Source organism: Cydia strobilella, chromosome 10, assembly GCF_947568885.1.
Source record: "Cydia strobilella chromosome 10, ilCydStro3.1, whole genome shotgun sequence".
Taxonomy (NCBI): domain Eukaryota; kingdom Metazoa; phylum Arthropoda; class Insecta; order Lepidoptera; family Tortricidae; genus Cydia; species Cydia strobilella.
The window spans coordinates 9,631,083-9,657,231 of NC_086050.1; the positions used below are offsets into that span (position 1 = coordinate 9,631,083).

The following is a 26,149-nucleotide window of genomic DNA, read 5'->3' on the forward strand; positions in this document are numbered from 1 at the left end:
AAACCTTAAAACATTTCGTGTTGCTGTTAGTATCGTCCGTCGATGAACGACCGATATATCGATGCACAATGCACACTTTTTATGCCATCAGATTCATCTTTGTTTACTTTCAATGTTCGACTATAGTCGTACTTATGTGTGGAAAAATAACGAAGTCCTACACACAGACGGACGGACGGACAGAGTCGCACCATAAGGGTTCCTTTTGTACCTTTTTTGGTACGGAACCCTAAAAACGGGATTTATGTATGGATAATTCCGATTTTTGTAAATGACGAAATGATAATGTATATGTATTCAAACTGTGCTAATGTTAAATCAGTGTACGGAATAGTTTTATATCAGCATTTGATATGAATGATGTTGCGTTTGCCAAATGTTATGAGTCCGTCCATATTTTAATATTATTTTAGTCGTAAGGATGTTTTTGAACTTAGACTATTTTTTTTAAATTAAAGAAATATTAAGAAAGGATAGTTTCAATCAACAAAAAAACAGCTTATTAGTATTAAAATATTTTTTTTAATTGTTTTTCTTCTTATATTATTATTTACAATTTATTATTTCAGTCCGTATTTGAAATATTTAGTACAACTTATTGAGAATCATTTTAATCTTACATTATAAGAGAGTATTTTAGATAAATACTGCTTACAGAGATACACAAACATTAGTTATGTCAAAACTCACTCCTGAAATCATATGGAATCTACAAAGTTTTAGGATGACAGTAATGCCCCCGTTAATCTATTAGGAAGTAATTTTATATTTATCAATCATCCAAAATTAGCAATAATTATTGGGTATGCTTTATCAAAGCGCAACTTTTTCTTAATAAATAAAGATATTACGGTCTTCCCAGAATAAAATATGTATCTAATGATTTGTATCCACGTCATTTATTTATTACTCAGTCTTAATCAGAATATTATTTGACAGTTGGAATATTTACTGTTTTTATTTCAGTTTATGAACCCAGTATACCTATAACCGCACTAAAAGGGTTGTTTAATTAACAGGTATAACTGGATGCCGAAAGTAAACTAGAAGTGTAAACTTGTAAAGCCTAAGAAAAAATGGTGGTTTAAGTTTGACAATTCAGGTACCTACCACAAAACATATGGCCTCATACATAGGGGCACGATTTTTCTTAAGACTACACCGTGTGTACATTGCTTGTTGCATTGCATTGGTTCTTCATTAGGGTTCATTTACACAGGCGTTTTTGGTTAACGATTTTTAAGAAAAATAAATCGAGCTAAAATCGTAATTTTTTGGTGGCATACCACAAGAGGCTGTAGTTGCAGCATTGTGAATTTCTCGTCCTTATTCAAAAATGATACCAAATTCCCACTAGTTGATACCCACAGTTCATAAGGTATAATTGTAAGTAATAGACGTTTGGCAAATCTCGACAAGCATCCATAATCAGGGCATCGGGGGCGTTTGGCTTGGCTTGCGTCAGCTTGCATTGCAAGAGCTTATCGCCGATCGACCGTCGGTTTCAGTCAGTCAGTTAGCTTTGTTTGCCTGTCCAAATGCAATAACACACTTGCAAGCGTGTAAATGGCATTCAAGCGTTTGTACAGGCTTGGAGCTTGTAGACGTTTGTACAGGCTTGGAGGTTGTAAACGTTTGCCATGTAGCATAATGAACAAGTCGTCTTAAGGCGATAAAGATATATCGCTTTCTCGCTCTTACTTATGGGTGCGTCGCACAATGACCTTGGTGCGGTGCGATGGTGTGTTACGGCCTTTAACATCTATGTACAAGCCGTAACAGACTACCGCACCGCACCGCGACCTTGGTGCGGTCAAGATATCTCTTTCGCGCTCTAACTTATAGCTGCGTCCTTAACGCACGTACGGCGACCACCTTACACACTATCGATACGTGCGGTAGTCTGTTACGGCTTTAATGGTAGGAACCATTGTGCCCACACACGTCGGTAGACACTGAAACGCTATCCGATCTATGGCGTATCCTGTACCGCAAGCCTTTCTCCTTCAGATTACAGTGATAATCTGCTAGTGGAATATTCTAGAAGTCTAGAAGCGTTGCTGGAAGTTGCCCTGCTGCTGATTGCCTTGAATAGCAAGGCTTAGCAAAATAAAAACCGGCTACGTGCGAGTCGGACTCGTGCACGAAGGGTTCCGTACCATTACGCAAAAAACGGCAAAAAATCCGTTTGCTGTTTTTAGTATTTGTTGTTATGGCGGCAACAAAAATACATCATCGGTGAAAATTTCAACCGTCTAGCTATAACGGTTCATAAGATACAGCCTGGTGACAGACGGACAGACGGACAGACAGACAGACAGACGGACGGACGGACAGCGGAGTCTTAGTAATAGGGTCCCGTTTTTACCCTTTGGGAACGGAACCCTAAAAATTAGTAGGTGAACCTAACCACAAGCCTTCAGATAAGCGTGTGATAGAACGCTTGTGGAATATTCTAGAAGCGTTGCTGGAAGTTGCCCTGCTGCTGGTTGCCTTGCTGCTGCTGCCCGAACATCATCTGCTGCTGGTGGAAATCCTGCGGCGCGCCGCCGCCCGTGTTGTTGCCTTGGTTCGGACCTGGTACCAAATAATTACAACAGTCAACAGTCTTTCCTCAATAGCCGGGTCCACACAGAGCGAGCCTACGCGCGAAGCAATTACCTCGCACACAAAACGGCTAGTGTGCGAGGTAATTACCTCGCGTGTAGGCTCGCTCTGTGTGGACCCGGCTATTGAGGAAGACATTGTAAAGAAACCTGGCGCCTATTTCACAAACTTGCCAATTGACACCTGTCACTAACAATTTCCTAGACATTTGTGAGTGGATGAGTAATTGAGTAATTTGAGTAATTGCCCATTTTTTTTTTGTATGGTGGGCCGCTAGAGCAGGGTTTCCTAAAGTGTCCTTAGGGGTCCGTAGCATGTTTATCAGGGGTCCCTAGTAGGTCAGTTACTGTAAACATACTTATTAGGAAATCTTATAGTACCTAAACTTGACGAGACCTAATTCTTTTCCTAACATATTTTTTATCAGGGGTCCGTGAGATTGTTTACATTTTCAAAGTGGTCCGTGACTGCAAAAAGTTTAAAAAAACCTGCGCTAAAGGATAATATTATATTTTAACTACTTTAAGCGTCACATTATTCCTTGGTCGATATTGACAATTACTCAATTACTACATTGTGTATTAAGGGCGGTAAACAAGAATATACAAACGAGGTGTGAATTGAAGCCCGAAACCGAAGGCGAGTTCGTAATTCCTGTACCGCCCGTGGCATACATTGTTTTTCATTACTCTAAGAACAAATTAAATTACTTTCTTATGAAAATATTTTAATTAGTGTATTTTTTGTACACGTAGTCACACTAGCCAGGGGGCACCACAAGCCTTCGGAAATTGTCATACCTATACTTGGAAATTTCGACTCATGCCATCTAACCCGGGTGGCCAAGCGATTCAGGCATCTGTCGCGTATACGGAGGACGCTGGTTCGATTCCAGCCCCGGGCAGTGGAGGCCTTAGTATTTTTTTTCTTTGTATATGACATTTATTTCGTTTTTCATCACAGTTGAGAGGAAAAAGGGAAATAAATAAAACTTCTGCCTAATTTAGGTCGAAGTTTAGGATTTACGGACCGCATCGCCTCGCCTACGAAAATACGTGCATCGCCTACGTGTAATAACACCTTTTGCTAGCAAGTGTGATGAAAAAACTATCAGGTACAGCAGGCTGCAACAGTATTTAATCATACATTTTTAAGTATGAATTTAAATTAAATTACCTGGCATTCTCATTCGTTTTGCGTTGCTGGCTCCGTGGTCATGGTTATTGGCTTGCACCTGATTCTGTAATAAAAACGTATGACTCAATTAAATCACATATATGACAATGTATCAATGTAAAACTAAACAGTAGCCCATATGCAAACAAAATTTGGCAGTTCTAAAAAAGAAACTGATTTGACTAGTAGGAGAATACCCTAGTTAACAGGCGTCTAAATAGCAATAATTTTGTGTAATTTATAGACTTGTAAAAGACCATTTTATTTGTTTAGAAATTTGTGCTTTTCGCGATGCAAATTCTTCGCTAGCGGCGGCTCGTTCTGTATGGACCCGCCAAACAAAAACCTTATGTTATGTTATGACTAATAAAGTTCGTATTGAATACATCTAATGTTTTTTTTTCTAATAATGGTAAGGACTGAAACTTACATTATTTTGTTGCTGCTGTTGTTGGTTTTGTCTCGCTTTAGAATCACTCTTGTCATCCTGGTCATCATCAGTCAAGAACTCTCTCTTTGGATAGGGAATGGGGCATCCAGAAAACACATCCTGAAATATTTATTTATGGTCATCATTTGAAAGTATATACTTTATACCTAGCATAAATACATATCGCGTTCGAAATGACAATCAAAGTTCAATTAGCCTCATGCATGAAGTTTGTATTTGAACGAAATATTTTTTATTCGGATGTTTGTTACCGTTATATCATGTTACAAATGCATTTCCGTTATTAAATTATAATTTAATTGCTTAAAATAATAAATAAAAAGTACAAAAATTTGCCCGCGAAAAGCTAGTGAGCGAAACGCGCGAAACGTCACGTGACGTCACGCGTTCGACAGATTAGTTCACATAAGTGTCATTAGTAGCAAACGTCAGTTGGACTGTCGAATTCGCGCTAAAAGTTATGAGCGTTTCAATAGCTCAAAATTTTTTAACATTAAATTTTATATATTTTTTAATAAAATAATGTGAAGATTTACAACAGTATTTTTTTCCAGTGTTCAAACGATATGAATTATGATTACAAAAATTAAAAAAAAAACACGCATAGAGCTAACTCTAACGCAGCGTACCTACTACGTAGGCGAACGCGAAGCGAAGCAATACGGCGCGGGGTGAAACAATCCTTTGATTGAGACCTATAGAACTGTCCTACGTGGGCGTTCTCGTTGCGAACGCGCCGCTTTGCTTCGCGTTCGCGAGTTGTTCGCTTACATAAGGCGCTGCGTAAATCTAACATGTGACAGAGTGAGACGCAATGCATATTCGACCAAAAAATTAAAGTAAAGAATATATCCACAAGGATAACACCCAATTAATTAAGGATTGTGTTAGCAAGTAATAAACAAATGACTTACCTGAGTGGGCAATGGATCTTCGGAAAAGTACGGATCTTGCATTGCTATTTCCGACGTTATTCTCCTATTTGGGTCCATCAACAGAAGCCTTTGCAATAGACTGAATGCTTTACTGTCTGGCTTGATCTTGTGTCTATCCATATATTTTCCTAGTGAACAGTTTTGGTAACTGCAAAAGGAATAAATGATTCTATTTAGCACGTTTCCAGGGGCACATAAGTTCGTTTTTTTTAGCATTAGAAAAAGGTAAACAGTCTTGACATGTCTTTTTATTGAAAAACGTTTTTTAAAAATCAGCAACTATTACTTATGAAAGCAAAAGACTGTAAATCTATACATATTATAAAACAAAGTCCCGTCGCGTCTGTCTGTATGTCTATGTGTTCGCGATAAACTCGAAGACTACTAAACGGATTTTCATGCGGTTTTCACTTACCAATAGAGCGATTCCTGAGGAAGGTTTATATAATATATAATTTATTAAGGTTTACCCGTGCGGAGCCGGGGCGAGGCGCTAGTGATCGTATATGTGGTATTTTCTATAAAAAGGGACCGTATTGTCGATGGCGCTTACGCGGCTTACGCCATTATTAACGATGCTCCAATAAAAAAATTAAACGTTTTTTCAAAACTCTTACGTACAACTAAATACATATTTTCTTCTGCCAAACCACACAGTGGATTGTTGGCAGACGAGGCTCCTTTGTGTTTGTGTTGATATGTAACTTAACTTTATCTTAAACCTAAACTTACCTACTTAACCCTTTATTGCATGCTTTATATAAATACAATGCCGCGCGGCGCTGTGCGGCGTAAGCGCCATCGACAATAAGGTCCCTTTTAATAGAAAATGCCCCATATGATTTATATTATAATAGTTACAATGGCTGTGATTTATTTATCAAAAATGTTTTTCAATAAAAAGACACGTCAAAATCGCTTAACTTCTTTCTAATGTTAAAAAACCGGCTAGGTGCGAGTCGGACTCGCCCACCGAGGGTTCCGTACAAATTTAACATTTTTCCCTTAAGACCTGTATTTTTGTATAAGACGATATTACTTGCCATATTTCAGTTCTAGGTCAACGGGAAGTACCCTATCAGTTTTGATTACCTTCAGAGTGACGAAATTTACGTTTTTTTGCGGCATAAACGGCCGCTTCGTAGCTTAGAAATTAGATTTTTTCTATTTTGACGGACGGACGGACAGACGGACATCAAAGTAATAATATAAGGGTTCTGATTTTTCCTTTTGCTGTAAAGAACTCTAACAATTTAATTATAGTTTGCGGCCGACATTGGATCTGTCATATTTTCTTTCTCCTGTTATGCTAACAAAAGCTTCACCTTGTAAATATATTTCAAAACGTATGATAGATAAATAACTTATATTGTTACCCCAAGTGCCACATTTAGGCTACTGCCATCGGTAGCCATTGAGGGGGCCATACTCAAAGATTAAAAGAGATGAATTATACAGATTATACTTCACTTACTTAGATCTTTTAAAATCTTTGACTAGAGTAGCATGCTCTGGCATCTTCCTGATGTCCTCCCAGTCCTTCTCCTGCGGAAAGCCCATGACATTGAATATCCTGTCCAGCTGGTCATGATGGTATGGGTTGCTGGTCTTTATGTCTTCCTGTCTGCAGTGGAATATCGGCTCGGACGTAAGTAGCTCAGCAAAGATGCAACCTATGGCCCAAATATCTGAAAATCGAAAATTTACCTTTTTTATAGAGTACATTAAGTGTAGTGTGTCTTTCTCTCTGTGTAAAGTCTTGAAAGCTGGAATAATAAACTGAGCCATTTACGCTTAACTCCAAAGACGGCCACAGCCGCGCAAGATTACAATATTAAAAAGGTTAATTAAATTTTTATATCTAATCTTTGGTAGGTACTCTAATGCTCTCTCTCTCTTTAGCCCTTTTCTTCCCTTCAGGTGTAGGCTTCCTTCATTTTACGCCACTCGTCACGGTTCTGTGCGACTTGGAGCCACTTCTTCCCCGCAGTCCTTTTGATGTCGTCGTCCCAACGCATCGTGGGTCTACTTTTAGAACGCTCTTCCCCCCATGGTCGCTACTTGAGTAGTAGTTTACTCCGCAACTTGGTCTTTCGTGCTATATTTATTTATTTATTTATTTATTTAATCTTTATTGCACAAAAGAAAACCTTACAGTACAAAAGGCGGACTATATGACCAGCCTTAATGCTACTGTAACAGCCCGGCCACGACATCGCGCGGCGGTGGCAGCGGCGAGCGGTGGCCATAGGTTGGAGTGAGACACAGCGATCGGATCGTTCGTTCCCGGGATGTCGTGGCCGGGCCGTAATGCTACTAAACATCAAAAAAATTTACCAATAGCTTTAGTATAATGTCGTGCTCCTAGCAAGAGTTCTGGTGCCCTGTACCAGAAAGTGACCACCACTGGATCCAAGTCAGCAAGGGGCTTCAATGGTGCATTGAACAGTCGGGCGAAGCCCATGTCAGCAATCTTTACCCTGCCCCGCTCAGGGCCTTCACCCATCACTAGAATGTTTGCTGGTTTCTGTAAATTAATAAAAAAAAATTGGTTTAGATTTTAGAAAATTTTATTGCAAGTAGTGTGAATTTGTGAATAGATTATTTTTAACCTTCTTTACAGTAGCATAATATTATAAATATTATAATACTGCAGGTTTCTTAGGTTATAATAATAAAACAAATCTTACCAAGTCTCTATGTAAAACCCAGTTGGAATGTAAATAATGTATCCCATCCAAAATCTGATACAGCAAACTCTTGACCATGCCCTTAGGAACCATAACTGACTTTTTGTTAGCCTTTGCAGCCCTATGAAACTTGATGATGTGCCACAGATCATGCTCCGCATAGTCAAAGAGCAGCCACACCTTTCGATCCGTATGTGACAAGAAAACTCTTATAAGGTTTATCACATTTGAATGCTTCAGTTCCCGGAGTAGCTGTGAAGAATATGTTAAGAGTTATGATTATAGTATTTATCCTTTATCAGTCCGAGTTTCTATCTGGGTGTAACAACAAAATACCTATTCATAACGTGACGCTTAGCTCCATTTGAAATCAATTTAACTTAGCTGACAGTAACTAAAGTTACAACCCTGTTAACTCCATTCAAAGAACAACTTGTGGTTTACAACTTTAGCCAACCATTATTATGCAAAAAAAAAATACTGAGGTTCTGGTTTGTTAGACAGTGGAGTGGGTGGTGGTATGAGTGTCTAAATAAAATCTCTCTCTCTCTCTCTATTTTCCCGAATATTACTTTATAAGGCCTGTAACTAGAGTTAGATCAAGCTAAGTTGGCAGCGGTTTTAACAGCCCAGACTGTGCAAGTGTTATTTAAAACGTCAAACTTCTATGAAATTGTCAAACTTCTATGAAATTGTGACGTTTCAATAACACTTGCACAGTCTGGGCTGTCAAAACCGCTGCCAACTTAGCTTGATCTAACTCTAATACTTGCTGCCTCAACATGTGAAGGAATCTTTTGTTCAATTGATTAGAATTTTGAGAACTAAGAACGAAATAGACACTATGCGAAATAGGTAGCATACTGGCCAAATTCAATAAATTTGAGAGTTGTAAGCTAAACAGAGGTACACACCGCGATCTCTCGACAAGCCGACATCGACAATCCAGTGCCTTCGATTTGCTTCAACGCGTAGTCCTTTGTATCCGAGCCGTCTTTTCTCCTTGCCTTGTAGACGTGCCCGTAAGTCCCTCTGCCAACCTTGCAACCTTCGAAGTCAAACAGATCCTCGACTTTCGACCGCTCGTTTTGAGTCTTTACTTTAAAATCATAGTCCATCATAACCGAAGCCATTGTTTTATTTTGAAAATTGTCACCCATTGTGTAAATTGCTTTAGGTACTTGAGAAGCTTGGTGCTTGTTTATTATTTACACTAGTATTATTGAAACTTACTCTGTAGAATGAACTTCACTATATTCTTATTATTATAGGCACAAACATAAATTACATAAAACTGAACATTTACAGAATTGGGCTCAGTGTTATGTCTAAATAATTCATTGAACGAAAGTACTTTTACATGAATTATTAATTGTCATTTCGATCCATCTCTTAGTTTCTATTTTTTTTACATAAATATATTAAATATTTAGGTTATATTAGTAGCTCTACAAACGTCTCGTCAGGATTATCGCCTGAGATTTGCGACCCTGGTGCGGTAGTGTGTAAAGGGGCCCACTGACTATCAGTCCGCCGGACGATATCGGCCTGTCAGTTGTTCGGAACTGTCAAATTTTTGTTCTAACTGACAGGCCGATATCGTCCGGCGGACTGATAGTCAGTGGGCCCCTTAAAGCTATTACAGACGGTCGCACCGGACCGCGACCTTATTGCGTGCGGTTGATGTTTCGATCGTGTGTAAGGGGTCCGCTGTACGTGCGTTAAGGACGCAGCTATAAGTGAGAGCGAGAAAAAGATATTTTGACTGCACCAAGGTCGCGGCCGTCTGTAAACACTTAAAAGTCATAACACACCATCGCACCGCACCAAGGTCATTGTGCGACACCCATAAGTAAGAGCGAGAAAGAGATATCGCTTTCTCGCTCTTACTTATGGATACGTCACACAATGACCTTGGTGTGGTGCAATGGTGTGTTACGACTTTTATAATCGTACGACTCCCAAAGAACTTTTATTCTATCCAAAGAGTATATAACCACTACGTGATTATATCAAGACTGTGCACTTATGCGAAAAAACGGGCCGAGTGAGAGAGGAGTTAAACGAAGTTTGTCCCTTTCTTTCACATGATAGATTACAATCTATAATAAAAGTGTATAGGTTATACTTTACCCTGGCATGTTGTTAGAAAAGGAAATACTCCGTTCGACTTTCCTCTTGCTGATCCCGTTTGTTTGTATATTGCTTTGCTCAACCTTAATGTAGTTGGTCAAGCAAATCTTGTCAGTAGAAAAAGGCGCCAAATTTAAAAAATGTAGGCGTGAAGCGTTATCGTCCCATAGAAAATTTAAATTTCGCGCCTTTTTCTACTGGCAAGATTTGCTTGACCAACTGTAGTAGGTAGTAGCGGAATACGGTTCAAATATAGTTAGACAAAAATCATCAGTACCAGTATGCTAGTACCATAAATGAATTCAGCACCCCCGATTTATACGAAAACGATACTAAACCCGGCCTAGCAGCTTCACTGATGTAGACAATCAAGATAAGAGTGAGAGCATAAAATAAACCTTCAAGAGCGGATATCTCAAAAACGAAACAAGATATATAAGATAAAAACTTGACTTAATAAAACTTGTAACAAATTAAATCACTTTTCATTTTGTATAAGTGGCCATGTCGCTTAGACGCATAGTTTCTGAGATATAATAGAAAAACCGAAAAATGGAACCTTCCAACCCCACTCTCCCCCCCAGCATCAGGGTTACGGCCGGGGACTTTTGATATATTCACCTCCTAACCAAAGAGTATAATAGTATATTGCTCCTAACTAGTCCAAACAAAGCTACGAAGTCAAAAATTGTGTTCCAAGCATTTCCCTCTATAACTTTCTTTGGGCATTCATTTCCTGGCCTATAATAGTTATTTGTGCAACAAAAGAGGAAAGTTGTTTTTTCTTGCGAGTGTTTATTTTGAGTCCCGAGAAAGCGAAAGATTCTATAATTGAATCACGAGCGAAGCGAGTGATTCTAAGGTAGAATCTTGAGCGTAGCGAGGGACTCAAAACACGAGATGTAAAATAACTTTGCTCTCGCTTTGCACACATAATTTTTCACCTCAGTAGTGAGAACAAATTAAAGATGATTTGAAAAGATGTGTCCCGCCGAGTTTGTTGCCGGTCCCATATTGGGATACCCTCCTACAATTTAGGAGGGAATTAAATCTTCTCGGGTCCGTGGTGTAGGGTTGGAGCCGGCATAGTTTTTATCGCGTATATATATATATATATATCTTTACTTGAAAAATAATTATAGTGTATAACTAGCCTTATGAACCGATTTTGCATGTACAACCAGCCTTAAAGTTTGTAGTCTATGATTGTTCATTATTTTAGTATGTGGGTATTTTTGCACTGTAATTTTTCCTCAGTCACCCGTTGACCACGAACGCTGTAAAGAGTTCGAAACGTCGGGATGTATTATAAATTCAATATACGCGATATAATCCGTTTTCATAGTTTTATTTCATAACAAATTAAAGGTTAAAACGTATTTCGAATTACACAGAATAAACAGAAAAAAAAGTATTATAATATGTACCATACGATACGATACCATATCATACAATACAATACCATACCATACCATACCATACCATAAAAAAAATGTAATAAAAGTATGAAGTTCATGGCCTTCACTAAATTAAAAAGCTACATTGTTTCACTCCCTGGAGTGAGAAAAGTCGCACTTTCCTCACTCCAGGGAGTGACGAAAGTAGGCCTGTTCGAGCTGCTGAGGTGAAAAATAAATCTTAAAACGTCAAACGCCCCTACGTTTGACTTTTTAGTCTATAGCAAAGGGAAATAGGGACTACACTACACCGTCCGTCCCCTTTCGTCAGGCTCCGTCACACAGGCGCGTTTTGCGGGCGGGGCGTGAGCGGGGCGCGATGAGAGCGGCGCGCTCGACGCTCGCGTCGCGCGTCGTGCCCTGCGGACCCCGGCGGAACGCGCTCATAACCCGCCCGCCCCGATCTCTCTAGTCTCTAGAGAAGCAATTATTACCTAATAGTTATTTTCGATACAAGTGCGGAAAAGAGGAAATTCAAAACGAGTGGCGATAAATGGCGACACGAGTTGAGAATTACCTTTTCGCACGTGTATCGAACAACGTTTTACAGTACATATGGCCCTTTAAACTTTCGACATATGCACAAAAAGTGCACTTTACGCACTAGTGCGAGTAAGTAACACCATATGTACTGTAAAATTGTTTTTTAATCTAAAAGCTTTCTTTGAATCTATCGAATGCGCAGTTAAGTAGCATTTTTAGAGTTCAGTCACAGAATAAATTATTACTTATTCTAACCAGGGGTTTTGTTAAATAGAGAACCAACCTTCTGTACGTAGTACTATTGCTGCAGTTGACCGCATTACTGCAGGAAATGTCAAAAAGGTAATTTTATAGAAAAAAAAACATTTTTTAAATTATCCGCAGTAATGCAGTGGGCAGCATTACTGCAGCAGTTTTGCAGCACGACATTACTGCCGACTGAATTACTGACGCAAATATCCAAAATTCGGACAGCGACATCGTTTTTGACATTTGCTGCAGTAATGCAGTCGGTAGTATTGGCGCAGTATACCGCTTCAGGCTACAAAACGCTCATAAAGCTTTTCAACGTCCATGATCATGCTTTCCAATGTCCAACGTTCACTAATCGAGTGACCGCTCGCAACGCGCGCTGTGTTGTGTTTGACTGCGCGGGGGCGATCAAAGCGGGTGGCGGAGCGCTGCGTCCAAGCGCAGATCGCGCGCGCGAGGCGCTCGCATCGCGCCCCGCTCACGCCCCGCCCGCAAAACGCGCCTGTGTGACGGAGCCTTTAGACAAACACTATCTAATGACGATGGATAAAAATAAAACTACAAAAATATGCAGTTGTTTCCTACATTAGACTATGTAAAATAAAATTGTACTTTAATAACTATTAGACCTAATCATAATAATATTTACAGACAACCAGCCATCTGCACATTTTGCATACAATTTTTGGTTTGTTTTGGTACAGTCTGATGCAAATAGTCAAACACTCAAATTTTGCAGTCACTCGGATGACTCTCTAGCCAGAGCCAGAGAGGACACAAATGTTTTTCAAGATCTGGTTTTGTATCATAAGTACCCATATCTTTATGTAATTTATTTGCAGACTAAAGGTAGTTTTGTGTGTTAGAAGCATAGATAATTTGCATGTGGCTGTACTGACAAGAGTATAATTTACAAAATATCATCATTTCTTCGCTGCCAACATTACTCCAGCGATGAGAGCCGTAATAGTGAATCCTTGTGCTACAATGCGGAGACGCATCATGGTCTGAGACATCTTGGATCGGCCTTGCCTGAATGACCAAAGCCCGTATGATAATGCACCGGCAGTTGCTAAGCAGCCTGAAATTTTTTCAAACAAAGCATCAGTGATTAATAGTGAATAAAACATAGCCAACATAGGCTAAAATCAGCACAGTTTCTTATGTTCAAAATATTTCTGAGGATAATCATAACATAATCAATAGGGTTCTGTCAAAGGTTTCAGCATAGATTTTACATATCTCTAGTTTTGTTTAATGAGATTTTGCTTCCAGGCAATAAAATAAAAATAAAAACCGGTCAAGTGCGAGTCGGACTCGCGCACGAAGGGTTCCATACCATTACGCAAAAAACGGCAAAAAAATCAGGTTTGTTGTATGGGAGCCCCCATTAAATATTTATTTTATTTTGTTTTCAGTATTTGTTGTGCGGCAACAGAAATACATCATCTGTGAAAATTTCAACTGTCTAGTTATCACAGTTCATGAGATACAGCCTGATGACAGATGGACGGCCAGCGGAGTCTTAGTAATATGGTCCCGTTTTTACCCTTTGCGTACGGAACCCTAAAAAAAAAACAACAATTTGACACTTTATCATAGCATCAATACCTAAAAGTCCTAAAACCTATGCTGGTGCCATCTGTAAAATACTTTGACTGGCCAATCCCATTATATAAATAACACAAAAAGTAATTATATGCATCCTATTAATTTATGGTTTACTTTAAAAACGATAGCAGTTTCTTCTACCCTACCAATTGTAAAAATAAGTTATTGCTAATAAATCAGCTTTAAATTGCAGCAGATTAATAAGTACTTTTTAACACATACCTATAGGGACGAACGGATTTTCCTCAAATTTTCTTGAAAATTTTTCTTTCATCGTTTCCGCATGATGCGCTTTTCCCATATCTTTGCGCAGTTGCACCCAATCCAAATCGGTCGGCTCTGGTTCAGTCGTCATTGTAGACAAATTTGCTAGTAGACAATGTGTAAATGAAGCAAATTTCTGATTATTGTATTGTTTTTCTTGCACAGTAAAGCTTTTGTATATATTGTGTCTGAAAATATAATGCTAAAATAGAACAACAAATAAAATGACAGACATGGTCGTGACATAAGGTCCGTAAGGGTAAGGGTGACGTTTTCAATAAAAAGGTACCACATTGTCGCTTACCATAAGAACGAAAATTGCTTGTACCTTTATACGAAAAACAAGCGACAATGTGGTACCTTCTGTTGAAAACGACATTTTAGGATGCTGTCACTGTCAACTCACAACTGTCAGTGTCAAATCCAAGCCTCCCCCCAACTATGGACGGTATAGAAAGGACGACAATCTCTTATTATGGCAGAACTATTGCAAAAGTGACCAGCTTTCAGCTGTAAATAGGTGGCGCTAGGTAGGCTCTGGGACATGAGTATGACATGATGCATGTACCATAGAAGGCAACCCGACCAAATTACGTAAATTGTTTTTGGTATTATTTTGGTGTATGGTGGCGCCGCCTAATTACTGTTTTTTTTATGGACACTTTTCATACAGAGAGATTTTGCTCCTTTATATAGTCTCAATACTCTCAATGCCCCCAACTATGGATGGTATAGAAAGGACGTCAATCTCTATATGTGCTTAATGTGCTCATAGAGTAACTTATATTATAAATAAACTTAAAAACTAGTAGCGCCCTCTTAACGAGAATCAAATTTTCTTGATTTTCGAGGCACGTTTTTTCCTTAGACTGTATCCATCTATTACGGAGTTATATCTATCTTTGATGTGCTATACGCGTGCGCTGGTGAGGGACAGAATATATAGTCCGACATGAAATTGTCACACTTTTGACATAAAATTTAGTATGGAATTTAGTGTGGAATACGCAATGCGAAAACATGATTGGTCGTTAAAGTTTGTGTGGCCTGACACTCTTTGATAGAGAAAGATAGTCTTATTGCGATTCCTATAAGAGGAAAGAGAAAATAGTGCCATGCTTTGTCCTTATCACTGACCGGGTGGCATCATAGGTAGGAAGCGATGGCGAAATACCGAAATTTTATTATTATTATTATTTCATTTTAGACAGGCAGCTGATGCTGGTACGTCTAAATCATAGTTCACTTAGCACAGTTAGCATAGTTTGTCTAGTCTATTTTTAAATTGATTACTTAAATTGACTTGCAGAGTTCACAACTTCTGAGGGTAATTTGTTCCAAGCTTTACTCCTCGGTTTGCAATAAAGTGTTTGCCGATATTTGTTTTGTGCTTTGTTGTTATTAGTTTAAGGTTGTGTCCTCTTGTGCGCGTGTTTGGGTTTCGAGCGAACAGATCGCTTAGTTCTGGACAGTCGTAATATTTTGAACGTTTCGATCAAGTCGCCGCGTTCACGCCTTTTTTGCAGTGTTGTCAGGCCCAGCTTGACTAATCTTTCTTCGTATGAAAGTGACTTTAGTTGTGCGGGATTTTTAGTGAATCTACGCTGCACTCGCTCGATCATGTCAATATCTTTTTTGAAGTATGGATTCCATATCTGAAAGCCATATTCCAGAATTGGTCTTATGTAGGTCTTATATATCTTTAGCATTGTTTATTCGGTGGTGAGGATACGAAAAGCTTTTCTAATTATGTAGATTATAGAGTTAGCCTTTTTTACTATTCGTGAAATATGGGGTTCCCACTTGAGATCATTAGACACTATGACTCCCAGGTCTTGTTGGGTCGTGGTTCCTGCTAACGCTACGCTGTTTAAAGTGTATGGCAACTTTGGGTTTTTGTTGTGCATGTGGAGGACTGTGCATTTAGATTCGTTGAGGTTTATAAGCCAGTCTAGGCACCAGTCCCTAATTCGGTTCAAATCTGACTGTAGTTTACTATGGTCTATCATGGGGTTTACAAACAGCTTAGCGTCATCTGCAAAGAAGCTGAAGTTGGATTCGATGGTGGTTTGTAAGTCGGTAACAAATATGCTGAACATTGTGGTTGAGATGATCGATCCCTGTGGGACGCCGCTCCAGACATCAAATTCGTCAGAAACACTGTCAGCGATACGTACTCTAAATTTTCTGTCGCTTAGAAATGATTTTATCCATTGTAGAAGCTAAGTGTGATTTATAAGTGAAACAGAAAAAATCCTATGCTGCCCAAATTTTATATGAATATTCTTTCTTTCTCTTACCCCCGGTCGATCGGTGGCGCGTCTATAACTACTTGTATAATATACTATGTCTATGCACGAGACCTTAAAAAGTATGGATGGTATAGAAAGGATGCCAATCTCTTATGGCCAGTTATGGCAGAATTGTTGCAAAAGTGACCGCTTTCAGCTTTAAATAATAGTTCCTAATCTCTCCGGTGGCGCTAGTTAGGCTCTGGGACCATATAATGATATAGAATAGAATAGAATAGAAATCATTTATTCAGACAACACATCAATACAACACATATATAGCAAATACAAGACAAAGATAAACGAAACAGTAGAAATAGAGATGTGAAGCTGAAATGGTCTCCACTCAGCAATGCAGCTGGCACGACTAGCGTGGTCAACGGCGCTGGTTTTCTGTGGAGCCAGCGGAGTGTGCGGGACAGCATAGTTCGGGACGGGACACGTTGTGGACGACGTGATATAATAACATAGAGTACTACTAACATAAATATATACATCGAATTTATATATATATATACAAATATACATAACTTAACTTGTGAATAACTAAAGAACAGAACAGAATAGGTAATAATGACGATAACGGGATCCGGATTTTTTTAATATTTAGCTTCAGGCAGCAAAACTTTGTTGGTCCATTAGGTACGCTTTGAGTCTTGATTTAAAGGAACCTATAGTACTGCTCTGTCGGATTGGTGGCGGAAGATTATTCCAGCACTTCGTGGCAGCGTAGCGAAAGCTGCCACGGAATGCAGCGGTTCTGTGCCTTGGGCATAGTAGTCTGGGACCACGTCTGATGTGTTGATAGATGGTCAATTTCTCAAATAAGTACACCGGCCTTTTACTGTTACAGATACCAAAGAGGAGCGTAGCAAAATGTAGAATGCGTCGATTATTCATGTTTAAGAGTTTATTAGTACTCAGGTATGGACTTATGTGCGACCGAGGTGGTATCGGGAAGCAAAAGCGTGCGCAGGCATTTTGCAGTCGTTGAATAACTCTTTTGGTGCGAGCCAGTAAACAGTTCCCGTATACCGTAACCGCATAATTAAGTTTGGATAGGATAAGAGTGTCACATAATTTCACGCGCATGTCCACACTGAGATAGTTTCGCACCCTGTAAAGAACTGTTAATCTATAGAAGCAATTTCTAACCGTTTCAATGATATGGTTTTCGAAATGCAAGGAACTATCCATAAGGATTCCTAGGTTACGGGCTTCTGCCACCATGTCCACATTTTGACCTGTAATGTTTACGCTCGGATTTAAAGTATTGATTCGGTTTAGTTGTTTTTTTGAACCTAACACCAGATACTTAGATTTTGTAGGATTGAGTACTAAACTATTCATTTTTGACCAAATAGCAATACGGTGCAAGTCTTCGTTCAGTCTATCAACAGCCATTTGTGTATCTTCTGGTTTAAAAGATATGTAAATCTGAATATCATCGGCGTATACATGGAATTTGCAATGACGTATGTTCTTTCCAATGTCTGCGCTGTAGAGGCTGTATAACACGGGGCCTAAAATAGAGCCTTGAGGAACTCCCCTAGACACTGGGAGTAGTTCCGACGATACGTTAGAACCGTCAGCGCCGCGTACTTCAACAAATTGTGATCGATTAGTTAGATAGCTCGCAAACCAGCTTATTGAACTATTGCTAAAACCATAATAAGCTAATTTAGATAGAAGAATGGACGTGTTAATACTATCAAACGCTCGAGAAAAATCTAAAAGTGCTAATACTGATCCCTTGCCTTCATCTTGTGCAGTTAGGATTTCATCAACTACATCCAACAGGGCTGTGGAGGTGCTGTGTCCTTTTCTGAAGCCAGATTGCCTTTCTGGTAGTATCTTGTTACTCTCAAGAAATTCGGTTAACTGCATGCATACGGCCTTCTCGAGTACTTTAGATAGGAGTGGTAATATGCTTATTGGCCTTAGGTCTTTGTAATCGGATGGGTGGGATGTTTTAGGGATGGGCTTAACTGACGCAATTTTCCACAGTTCCGGAAAGACCTTAGATTCTATAGATTTGTTTACGATGTTTGTGATTACCGATAAAGTTCTTGGAAGGGTCAGAATCACCATGTCCAGAGATATACCATCTACCCCAGTAGCGTTTGTCGATATTGATTTGATAATTTTGGCAACCGTTGTTTCATTTACAGGCTTTAAGTTGAATACAGAAGGGCCATGGCGATTAGACTCAAGGGAGATTATGTATGATAAGTCAATGTTATTATTGCCAGGTATACTTAGAAAATGCGAATTGATACAATTAGGATCATTGAGATGGGTCGGTAATTCTGAGTGTTGTGGTTTGAAATTAACTAGATTATGTTTGATATTTTTCCAGAGTTTGCTGGGATTATTAAGATTTTTATTTATATGATGCTGGAAATACGCAGATTGTTCATAATGGAGTGAAACATTTACTAGGCTTTTCAGATCTTTGTAGTAACTTTTGTGGCTATCCAATTTAGTACGGCGATATTTCGTGTGAGCCTGGTCCCGTAGGCGCATCATCTCCCTAATATTTGAAGTGATCCAAGGATGACTGTTTTCTTTAATGTATGCTTTTTTTAAGGGCGCGTAGGTATCAAAAATATTTATCAAACAGTAATTAAACTGAGCTACCATTTCATCGACGCTGCCCTTCACTATTTCCTCCCAGTTAACAATATTTATAGTATTATTAAAATCGCTCATGTTAATATTTTTAATAGGCCTATATAAAAACATTTTCGACGGCGGTTTAACTTTTTTAATATTTAGTTGACAGGTAATAAAAGCATGACTGCTGAGGTCGGGGATGTGATTTACGGACACATTAGACACCGATTTGTTGCAGCAGATAACATCAATGAGAGTTTCACTGCGTTCTGTAAAGTGCGTCGGCTGGGTTACGTACTGCGATAACTGCATACAATTAAAAAAATTGATTAGCTTCTTGGTATTGGACTCCTGTTTATTCAAAACATTAATATTAAAATCGCCTAATAAAATGATGTAATCGAACATGGCAAAAGTGGTTAAGGAATCAGTAAGTGCATCCAGAAATGTGTCAACGTCAAACCAGGGAGGTCGATACGCAGTACCTACAGCTAGTCTGAGACCACTGATATTGAGGCTAAGCCACATCTGCTCAACTAATGGCGCTTCGGGGTGCTGCAGCCGTCGCGCGGTGATGCCGCGCCGCAGGTACATGCCGACTCCGCCGCCGCGCGCGCGCTCGCTCGCGGCGTCGCGCGGCACGTGCCGCAGCCGGTACCCCGGCGGCGCTGGAGCGCGGGCCTCTTGCCCGGCTCTCAACCAGGTCTCGCATATGGCCATTATATCTACATCATAGCGTGCCATGGCAACAAGAAACTCATTATGTCGCGTACCGAGTGAACCAGGGTTTAAGAGCCCAAGGGTCAGTTTTTTATTTGTAATAAACTGTAATACAAAAGAGAATAAAATTTCACAATATTTACAGTGAAGTTGGTACAGTCTTAAGTGTGAGGCATGTCGCCAGTCATAAATGTCAAGACAAAACGAGTATATGGGCGCACACCTGCATGCCGTATTCGTGTATGTATCCTTACTACTAATGCGATTAAACAGTAAAAACCGGTTGTGTTTACTTGAGAAATGACAAATATCGCGTAGTAACCTTTTATGCGCTGCCGGGTCCATAACGTATTTTAAATAGGATATAAGTGAATAAATAAAACAAAAATAAGTATACCATGCCATAATTATTTTAAAGTAAATATACGTTTCGATAAGCATGCTAGTGCAGTACAATGTATAGATAGTGTTATATAGATAATATGTCGTCCACAACAATAATACATAGGCTGCCATAAAAATAAACTTAGGTTTACAAAATACATGCGTAACTATTTTAGTACTCTTAGCACTTAATTTAAAATGGTAAACATATAGCAGACTATAGTCGTTATAATAATTATCGTTTGAGTATGCTATTGTTATTGTTATAATAATATACAAAATTAAACACATTAAACACTCCCAGAGGGCTCCGAACCAAAAACCTGGTGCAGTTCAGCTTCCGTGCGGATGCGGCGGGGGGGGTCTTTTTGGCTGCTCTGCACATAAATGGCACCATCTCGTGTCCACGGGTGACGCCACTCTAGACGTCTAGATTCCTGGCGGGCCAGAAATAGTAACGTTCTGTTTGCCTTTGTAAGTCGCTCATTAATGTAGAATTGACAGGTTTGCTCGTTATCTGCTCCGGGTAGCTGGAACCCCTTGGTGTTAGCGCCGCGCCGCTCGCGCGCCGCCCTCAGCGTCCGCTCGCGCAGCTCTCGTCGCACCAGGCGCAGCGCCAGCGCTCGCGGTCGCACGTTATCGCCGTTGTCACGCCGTGCACCTACTCTCGTCGCGCTCACAATATCTTGTTGTTGTATTGTAACCCCAAGTTTACTGCCGACGAGTGTCACTAGGTTAACGGTGTCCTCACCGCTATTTTCCGGTATTCCCGATATTTCTAGGTCATTTAGCAGAAGCTCTTGGTCGCGGCGGTCTAGTTGTACTTTGAGCTGTTCTATGGTGTCCACTAGTGCATTCGGTTCATCGTGGGACTTCTGATTGAGGGTTGATTCCACAGCAGAGACTCGCTCCTCCACGGAGTCCATACGCGTACTCAAATCGGAGAAAGTGTGTGAAAGTGAGTCGATTTTTTTATAAAGCTTTTCTAAACACTTGTCGATCATAGCTTGAAACGTTACAGACAAATCACTTTTTAACTTTTCGAAGTCATTAGTGGGCGCTTCGCAGCTCTCGGGTATGTTTGGGTTGTCCTGGTCCTGTGGTGTCTGCAGCGGGGTGGGTCCATCTGGAGGTGACGAGTGATTACATCGTACTGGTGTATTTGTATTGCCGACTTTAGGTTGCTTATTTTGGCATTCCGGGCACTTCCACTCAGCTCGTTTGCTAATATCCATTTGCTTTACTTGTTTTTCACTGAAACCGGCACAGTCCAAATCGTAGATTTTTTTGCACTTCGAGTTCGTACAACATAAAAATAGTCTAGCTTTAATTGCTAGCTGACAGCCTGCGCAAGTCTTTACGGCGGAGTTGCCGATTGTTACAGGCGGCATGTTGATTTTGGTTGAGTCCGGCGTGGGTACACAAATAATTGCTAGTCTAGTTATAGCTTTAAAACACAAATAACTGGTGATTTTATGTCCGATTTGTTGCACAGAACACGGATTAAAGTTATTCAACTATTATTTTTCACTAATAGACGCGCACAACGGTATTTTAGTATTTGTTTGGAATTAAAAGCGTAGGAGCAAAAAAATTCGCGTCCGCTCAGGTGCTACAAATACCCCGACCAAATTACGTAAGTTGTTTTTGGTAGTATTTCGGTGTATGGTGGCGCCGCCTAATTACTGTTTTTTGATGGACACTTTTCATACATAGAGATTTGGCTCCTTTATAAAGTCTCCATGTTAAAAAGCGTTGCGTGTGTGACGCAACCATAAGTAAGAGCGAGAAAGCGATATCTCTTTCTCGCTCTTACTTATGGGTGCGTCACGCACGCAACGCTTTTTAAGCTCTCGTGCGATGGGGCCTTAGCCGTTTACATTCGCGGCTCTTATGGTACCACGCCATCGCACCGCACCAAGGTCATTGTGCGATGCACTCATAAGTAAGAGCGAGAAAGAGATATCGCTTTCTCGCTCTTACTTATGGATGCGTCGCACAATGACCTTGGTGCGGTGCGACGGTATGTTACGCCTTTAGCTCGACTCGCGGCTCGTCTCGTGGCTCGCACGTGAATGTGTATAGCTCGCTCCAGACTACGCGCCGCGATTCGCGCACGAGTGTGGAGGACCCTTATCAAAGGCCCCTATGGTCAAATCAAAACAACATCAGCTGCATAGCACAGTGCATAAACTAATGCAATGCCCTTTCTTGTGGCGGGGGTGTTTTAGTTTGGATTAAGGGCCCTCCACACTCATGCGCAAATCACGGCGCGAAGCCGCGAATGCGAGTGTGGAGTCTAGTTCGCTAATCAGCGAAATCGAGTCCACACTCGCGTTCGCGGCTTCGCGCCGCGTAGTAGTAGCGGGCTTTAGACTAAACAGAAACAACTGAGTGGGCAAAACAAATAAAATGTTATTGAATGTAAAATAAAATATAGCCGGTCAAACAAGTGTCAGTAGCAAAAGGCGCAAAATTCAGATTTCGTATAGGGCATAGAGCGGTACTGTCATAGTAAATTTTGTAACCCCAGTAAATTCACTGCCATCTGTCGACACACTTTAAAACTAAAAATGAAGATTTATAAAAATACGATAGAATGTATTTAAATATAGATAAATGATTTTTTTTATTTGCATTAATTATTTTTATGATTTTGACCCATGTTCTTTCACTGATATGCGTTAAAATTGTTAAATAACAAACGAAACCGTCAACGCCATCTATACGACTGTAGACCAAAACTAGTAGCGCCCTATGAACGAGAATCAAATTTTTTTGAATTTTAGAGGCACGTTTTTTCCTTAGACTGTATCCATCTATGGGCGAATACCCTTCGCGCCTACATTTTTTTAAATTTACCGCTTTTTTCTAATGACGGAAATGGCTTGACAGACTATAGTCATTTTGCTCATAATAAAAAAAATCTTTTTACATCTGACAATGTGATAACTACTATTATGTCTATGGATTTCGACAGATTTCGATCTTTTGTTAACAACGACTGACTAATAGAAACAAGGAAGTCTAATATTGGATTGATCGGATTGGACAATATGAATGGCAATGGCATGGCGAGGGCATGGCATTTATTTTATTTGACGGCTCATGTCAAGAACGCTTCACTAACGCTGTGTAGTGTGTAGTGTGTGTTCGATTGACTAAGCTTTTGTACTCGTTTCCTTTATTTGGTTTAATTATAATAACTTTAAAAATGTTCCATATTTGTGCTAAAAATTCTTATTTAAAAAGTGTAAGTACAATTTCATTCTATCAGTCTCACCATTATAAGCGGTAATGATCAAATCTTTGTGATCGTTGAAACTTTTGATTAGCTACCGTCGTAATAGGGTTTTAGATATCGTTAAACATGTTAATAGGTTAACTTTCCTCATCTAAAAACCAAATTATATTATTCGTTATGCATCTTTTAGACTGCATAGCTACGGCATACAATATTGAAATGCCCTATTGTCCATGTCTAGCAATTGAGCTTACATAAATACACACATACACAGCTAATTTACGTTAAGTGGCTACGAAACGAAGTACGATATATATTTTTGCATTGCAGTTGTGCAGATTATAACATTTATAACCTATGCAAATAAAATGATGCATCCACATTATTTTATTGTCGAGATGTGATTTATTATTTAAGCCCACCTTGAATCGATGTAGTAATGAAAAACCTCTATTGTTTTTGGAACTGTACGAAAAACATTTGGTCCTTTAGTAATTGGAGTACCTAGCAAATAATGTGCGTTTTTGGTGTTATTATAAGTAACTAAGTCTGTGTACCTAAATTTCAATATTACACTTTCTTTCCAGATGACTTCTGCGAATCAGGGTTTGAAATCATCTGAAACCCAAATATCCTAAACGTAACATTCAATATTGCAATTTATTATCTTTTCAAGTGTCCCCAATATGTTTCTATCCAACACTGATAAGTGAGTCTGCCTTATCATTTCTGCTCAAGATAATATTTTTTCAGTCTTATTCACACCAAGTCAACAGGTGTCTTGAATATTTAATTTTTTTTGGCTAATTATTTGTTATTTGCTCTATTATTTTGTGAAAGAAGTTACATACAAAAAGTAAAAATGGCATCCAGTGATGCTGAGATTAAGGATGGATTCAACCTGCCTGCCTGGATGAAGATGAAACCTACTAGGTGAGTCATTTATTTTATGCTTTTATGTGTTGTTACCCTAGTTCATGTTCACACTTATACTAATTACGGCGAAAATTTTGCTGTAATCAGTACTGTAGTGCACGTAGTGTGCGTGGGCGTACTCTGGAGTACCAAGTGGCCGAAGACTGTCTGGACACCCTAGGTACTGCTGGAGAGACGAAGTGCAGAAGACCTTAGCGAACTCGGCGCCGTCGACTGGACGGCTTTGGACAGAGTAGCATAGGGGTCTTTGGTGTTGGAGGCCAAGATCCACTTCAAGTCAATGCGCCACAGCAGTAAGTAAGTAAGTACCGTAGTGCACAAACAAAAAATGTAAATAACCAAATTATCTGCTTAATTATAGTACAACTGTGAGCTAGGGTATCTATGGGTTGGTACATATCTCCCTACCTACTTACCTAAATACAAGCAAAATGAATTTATATTATTAATAATTTTTTAGTTTAGGTCTTATTGTTTCTGAGTAATGTTTTGTGTGCATTTAAGAAACAAATGATTATGATTATGATTTTTGAAATAAATTGCCAGACTAGTATAACAAATTTTAAATTGGGTATTTTTGATGTGTTGACATTCCTGCACTGTTAACACAGTTTTTTATTTTATTTCCGCTATTGGTTTGTGCTTTGTTGTTTAACAATTTGACCCCCAAAATTTGTCCACAGATGGGCACAGTTACCATTTAATATGAACCTTCACGCATTCTGATAAGATTACAATGGAGTGTTATATGAATAGTTGTGCACTTGGTTAGCAATATGTCTATAAATATTTACTTGTTGTATGTTAGGTACCTACAGTTGTATTGTAAACAACAAATGAAATATTTTTTAGTATCATGAACTACTCGAGGCTAACATTATTGCGCTTTGTGAATGCAGCCAAATGCATTTGAGTTATTTTAGATTTTGCAATACTGGCATTTCTCATTGCAATCTCAAGGTGAGAGAATACTTCGAATTTTAACTATGACACGATAAAGGTTTTAAAGTTGTGTATTAGAAACCTAGTCTTTCGTTGCAACACAATGGTTAATATCACACAAAAGGTTTACTAGGGGTTTTGTATATTTGGAGTAGAGAAAAGTATAAATCTCACATTCGTATAATTTGTATAACTGATGATTTGGCACCACCAGCTGACATGTATGTAAATCCATGAGTAACAAATTGAAAATTACCTAAACGTCCATCAGAAAGAAAAAAAAACATTACTAATTTAGTGAGTCTGTTTTCAAAAAATTGGTCTGATAAAAGGCAAGATAAGAAGACGTGCTAAAAGAAACCAGTACTTGTTATTTCAATTAGGTAAAAAACCGGCCAAGTGCGAGTCCGACTCGCGCACGAAGGGTTCCGTACCATTACGAAAAAAAAAACAGCAAAAAAATCACGTTTGTTGTATGGGGGCCCCACTTAAATATTTATATATATATTCTGTTTTTTGTATTTGTTGTTATAGCGGCAACAGAAATACATCATATGTGAAAATTTCAACTGTCTAGCTATCACGGTTCATGAGATACAGCCTGGTGACAGACGGACAGCGGAGTCTTAGTAATAGGGTCCCGTTTTTACCCTTTGGGTACGGAACCCTAAAAAAAGGTGTACAATTTCACAGATTAAATCTATCAATTTTACATTTTTGCAACTAAAATCGACACCGGCCTCTTAAGACCTGGGGGGGGGGGGACATAGGACAGCTTTTGTACCAAAATTCATTCCCTTAGGAGGTGAAAATTACTATAGAAATAGTATTCAGAAATTGGGAAATAATAATTCTTCACAGACAAAGCCGAGGGCAGAAGCTAGTTTATTACATTCGTTTTTGTTAGGACCAGGAAATTATAATTTATTTATTTTAAGGAGTACCAACAGCTACAAA

The 26,149-nt window shown here is 39.2% G+C and overlaps 3 protein-coding genes across 3 annotated transcripts in view; 1 reads left to right on the plus strand and 2 right to left on the minus strand.

Annotated features, from left to right (window-relative positions):
• Positions 1-1,852: 1,852 nt before the first annotated feature.
• Positions 1,853-9,276, minus strand: LOC134744980 (cyclin-dependent kinase 8). The gene is made up of 8 exons (XM_063678933.1): positions 8,774-9,276; positions 7,860-8,111; positions 7,507-7,696; positions 6,644-6,857; positions 5,149-5,317; positions 4,214-4,333; positions 3,784-3,847; positions 1,853-2,577 (listed from the first exon to the last, which is right to left on the minus strand). The coding sequence occupies exons 1-8, from the start codon at positions 9,017-9,019 to the stop codon at positions 2,456-2,458; spliced, it is 1,377 nt and encodes a 458-aa protein (XP_063535003.1). The 5' UTR covers positions 9,020-9,276; the 3' UTR covers positions 1,853-2,455.
• A 3,475-nt stretch (positions 9,277-12,751) lies between these two features.
• LOC134744760 (HIG1 domain family member 2A, mitochondrial) lies at positions 12,752-14,303 on the minus strand. Its single transcript, XM_063678676.1, has 2 exons — positions 14,018-14,303; positions 12,752-13,265 (listed from the first exon to the last, which is right to left on the minus strand). The coding sequence occupies exons 1-2, from the start codon at positions 14,148-14,150 to the stop codon at positions 13,108-13,110; spliced, it is 291 nt and encodes a 96-aa protein (XP_063534746.1). The 5' UTR covers positions 14,151-14,303; the 3' UTR covers positions 12,752-13,107.
• Positions 14,304-23,169: 8,866 nt separating this feature from the next.
• Positions 23,170-26,149, plus strand: part of LOC134744649 (uncharacterized) — a 31,548-nt gene continuing 28,568 nt past the window's right edge. Inside the window, exons 1-2 of the mRNA XM_063678546.1 lie at positions 23,170-23,323; positions 23,902-24,247. Of these exons, the coding sequence (XP_063534616.1) occupies positions 24,177-24,247 (71 nt within the window). The 5' untranslated portion in view covers positions 23,170-23,323; positions 23,902-24,176. The remainder of the gene's footprint in view (positions 23,324-23,901; positions 24,248-26,149) is intronic.

Coding starts and splice junctions, on each gene's coding strand:
- LOC134744980 (XM_063678933.1), bottom strand. CDS start 9,019: ATGGGTGACAATTTTCAAAATAAAACAATGGCTTCGGTTATGATGGAC. Junction 7,697..7,859: donor GGGTTTTACATAGAGACTTG/GTAAGATTTGTT, acceptor ATTAATTTACAG/AAACCAGCAAACATTCTAGT. Junction 2,578..3,783: donor AAAACGAATGAGAATGCCAG/GTAATTTAATTT, acceptor ATTTGGTACCAG/GTCCGAACCAAGGCAACAAC.
- LOC134744760 (XM_063678676.1), bottom strand. CDS start 14,150: ATGACGACTGAACCAGAGCCGACCGATTTGGATTGGGTGCAACTGCGC. Junction 13,266..14,017: donor AAATCCGTTCGTCCCTATAG/GTATGTGTTAAA, acceptor AAAAAATTTCAG/GCTGCTTAGCAACTGCCGGT.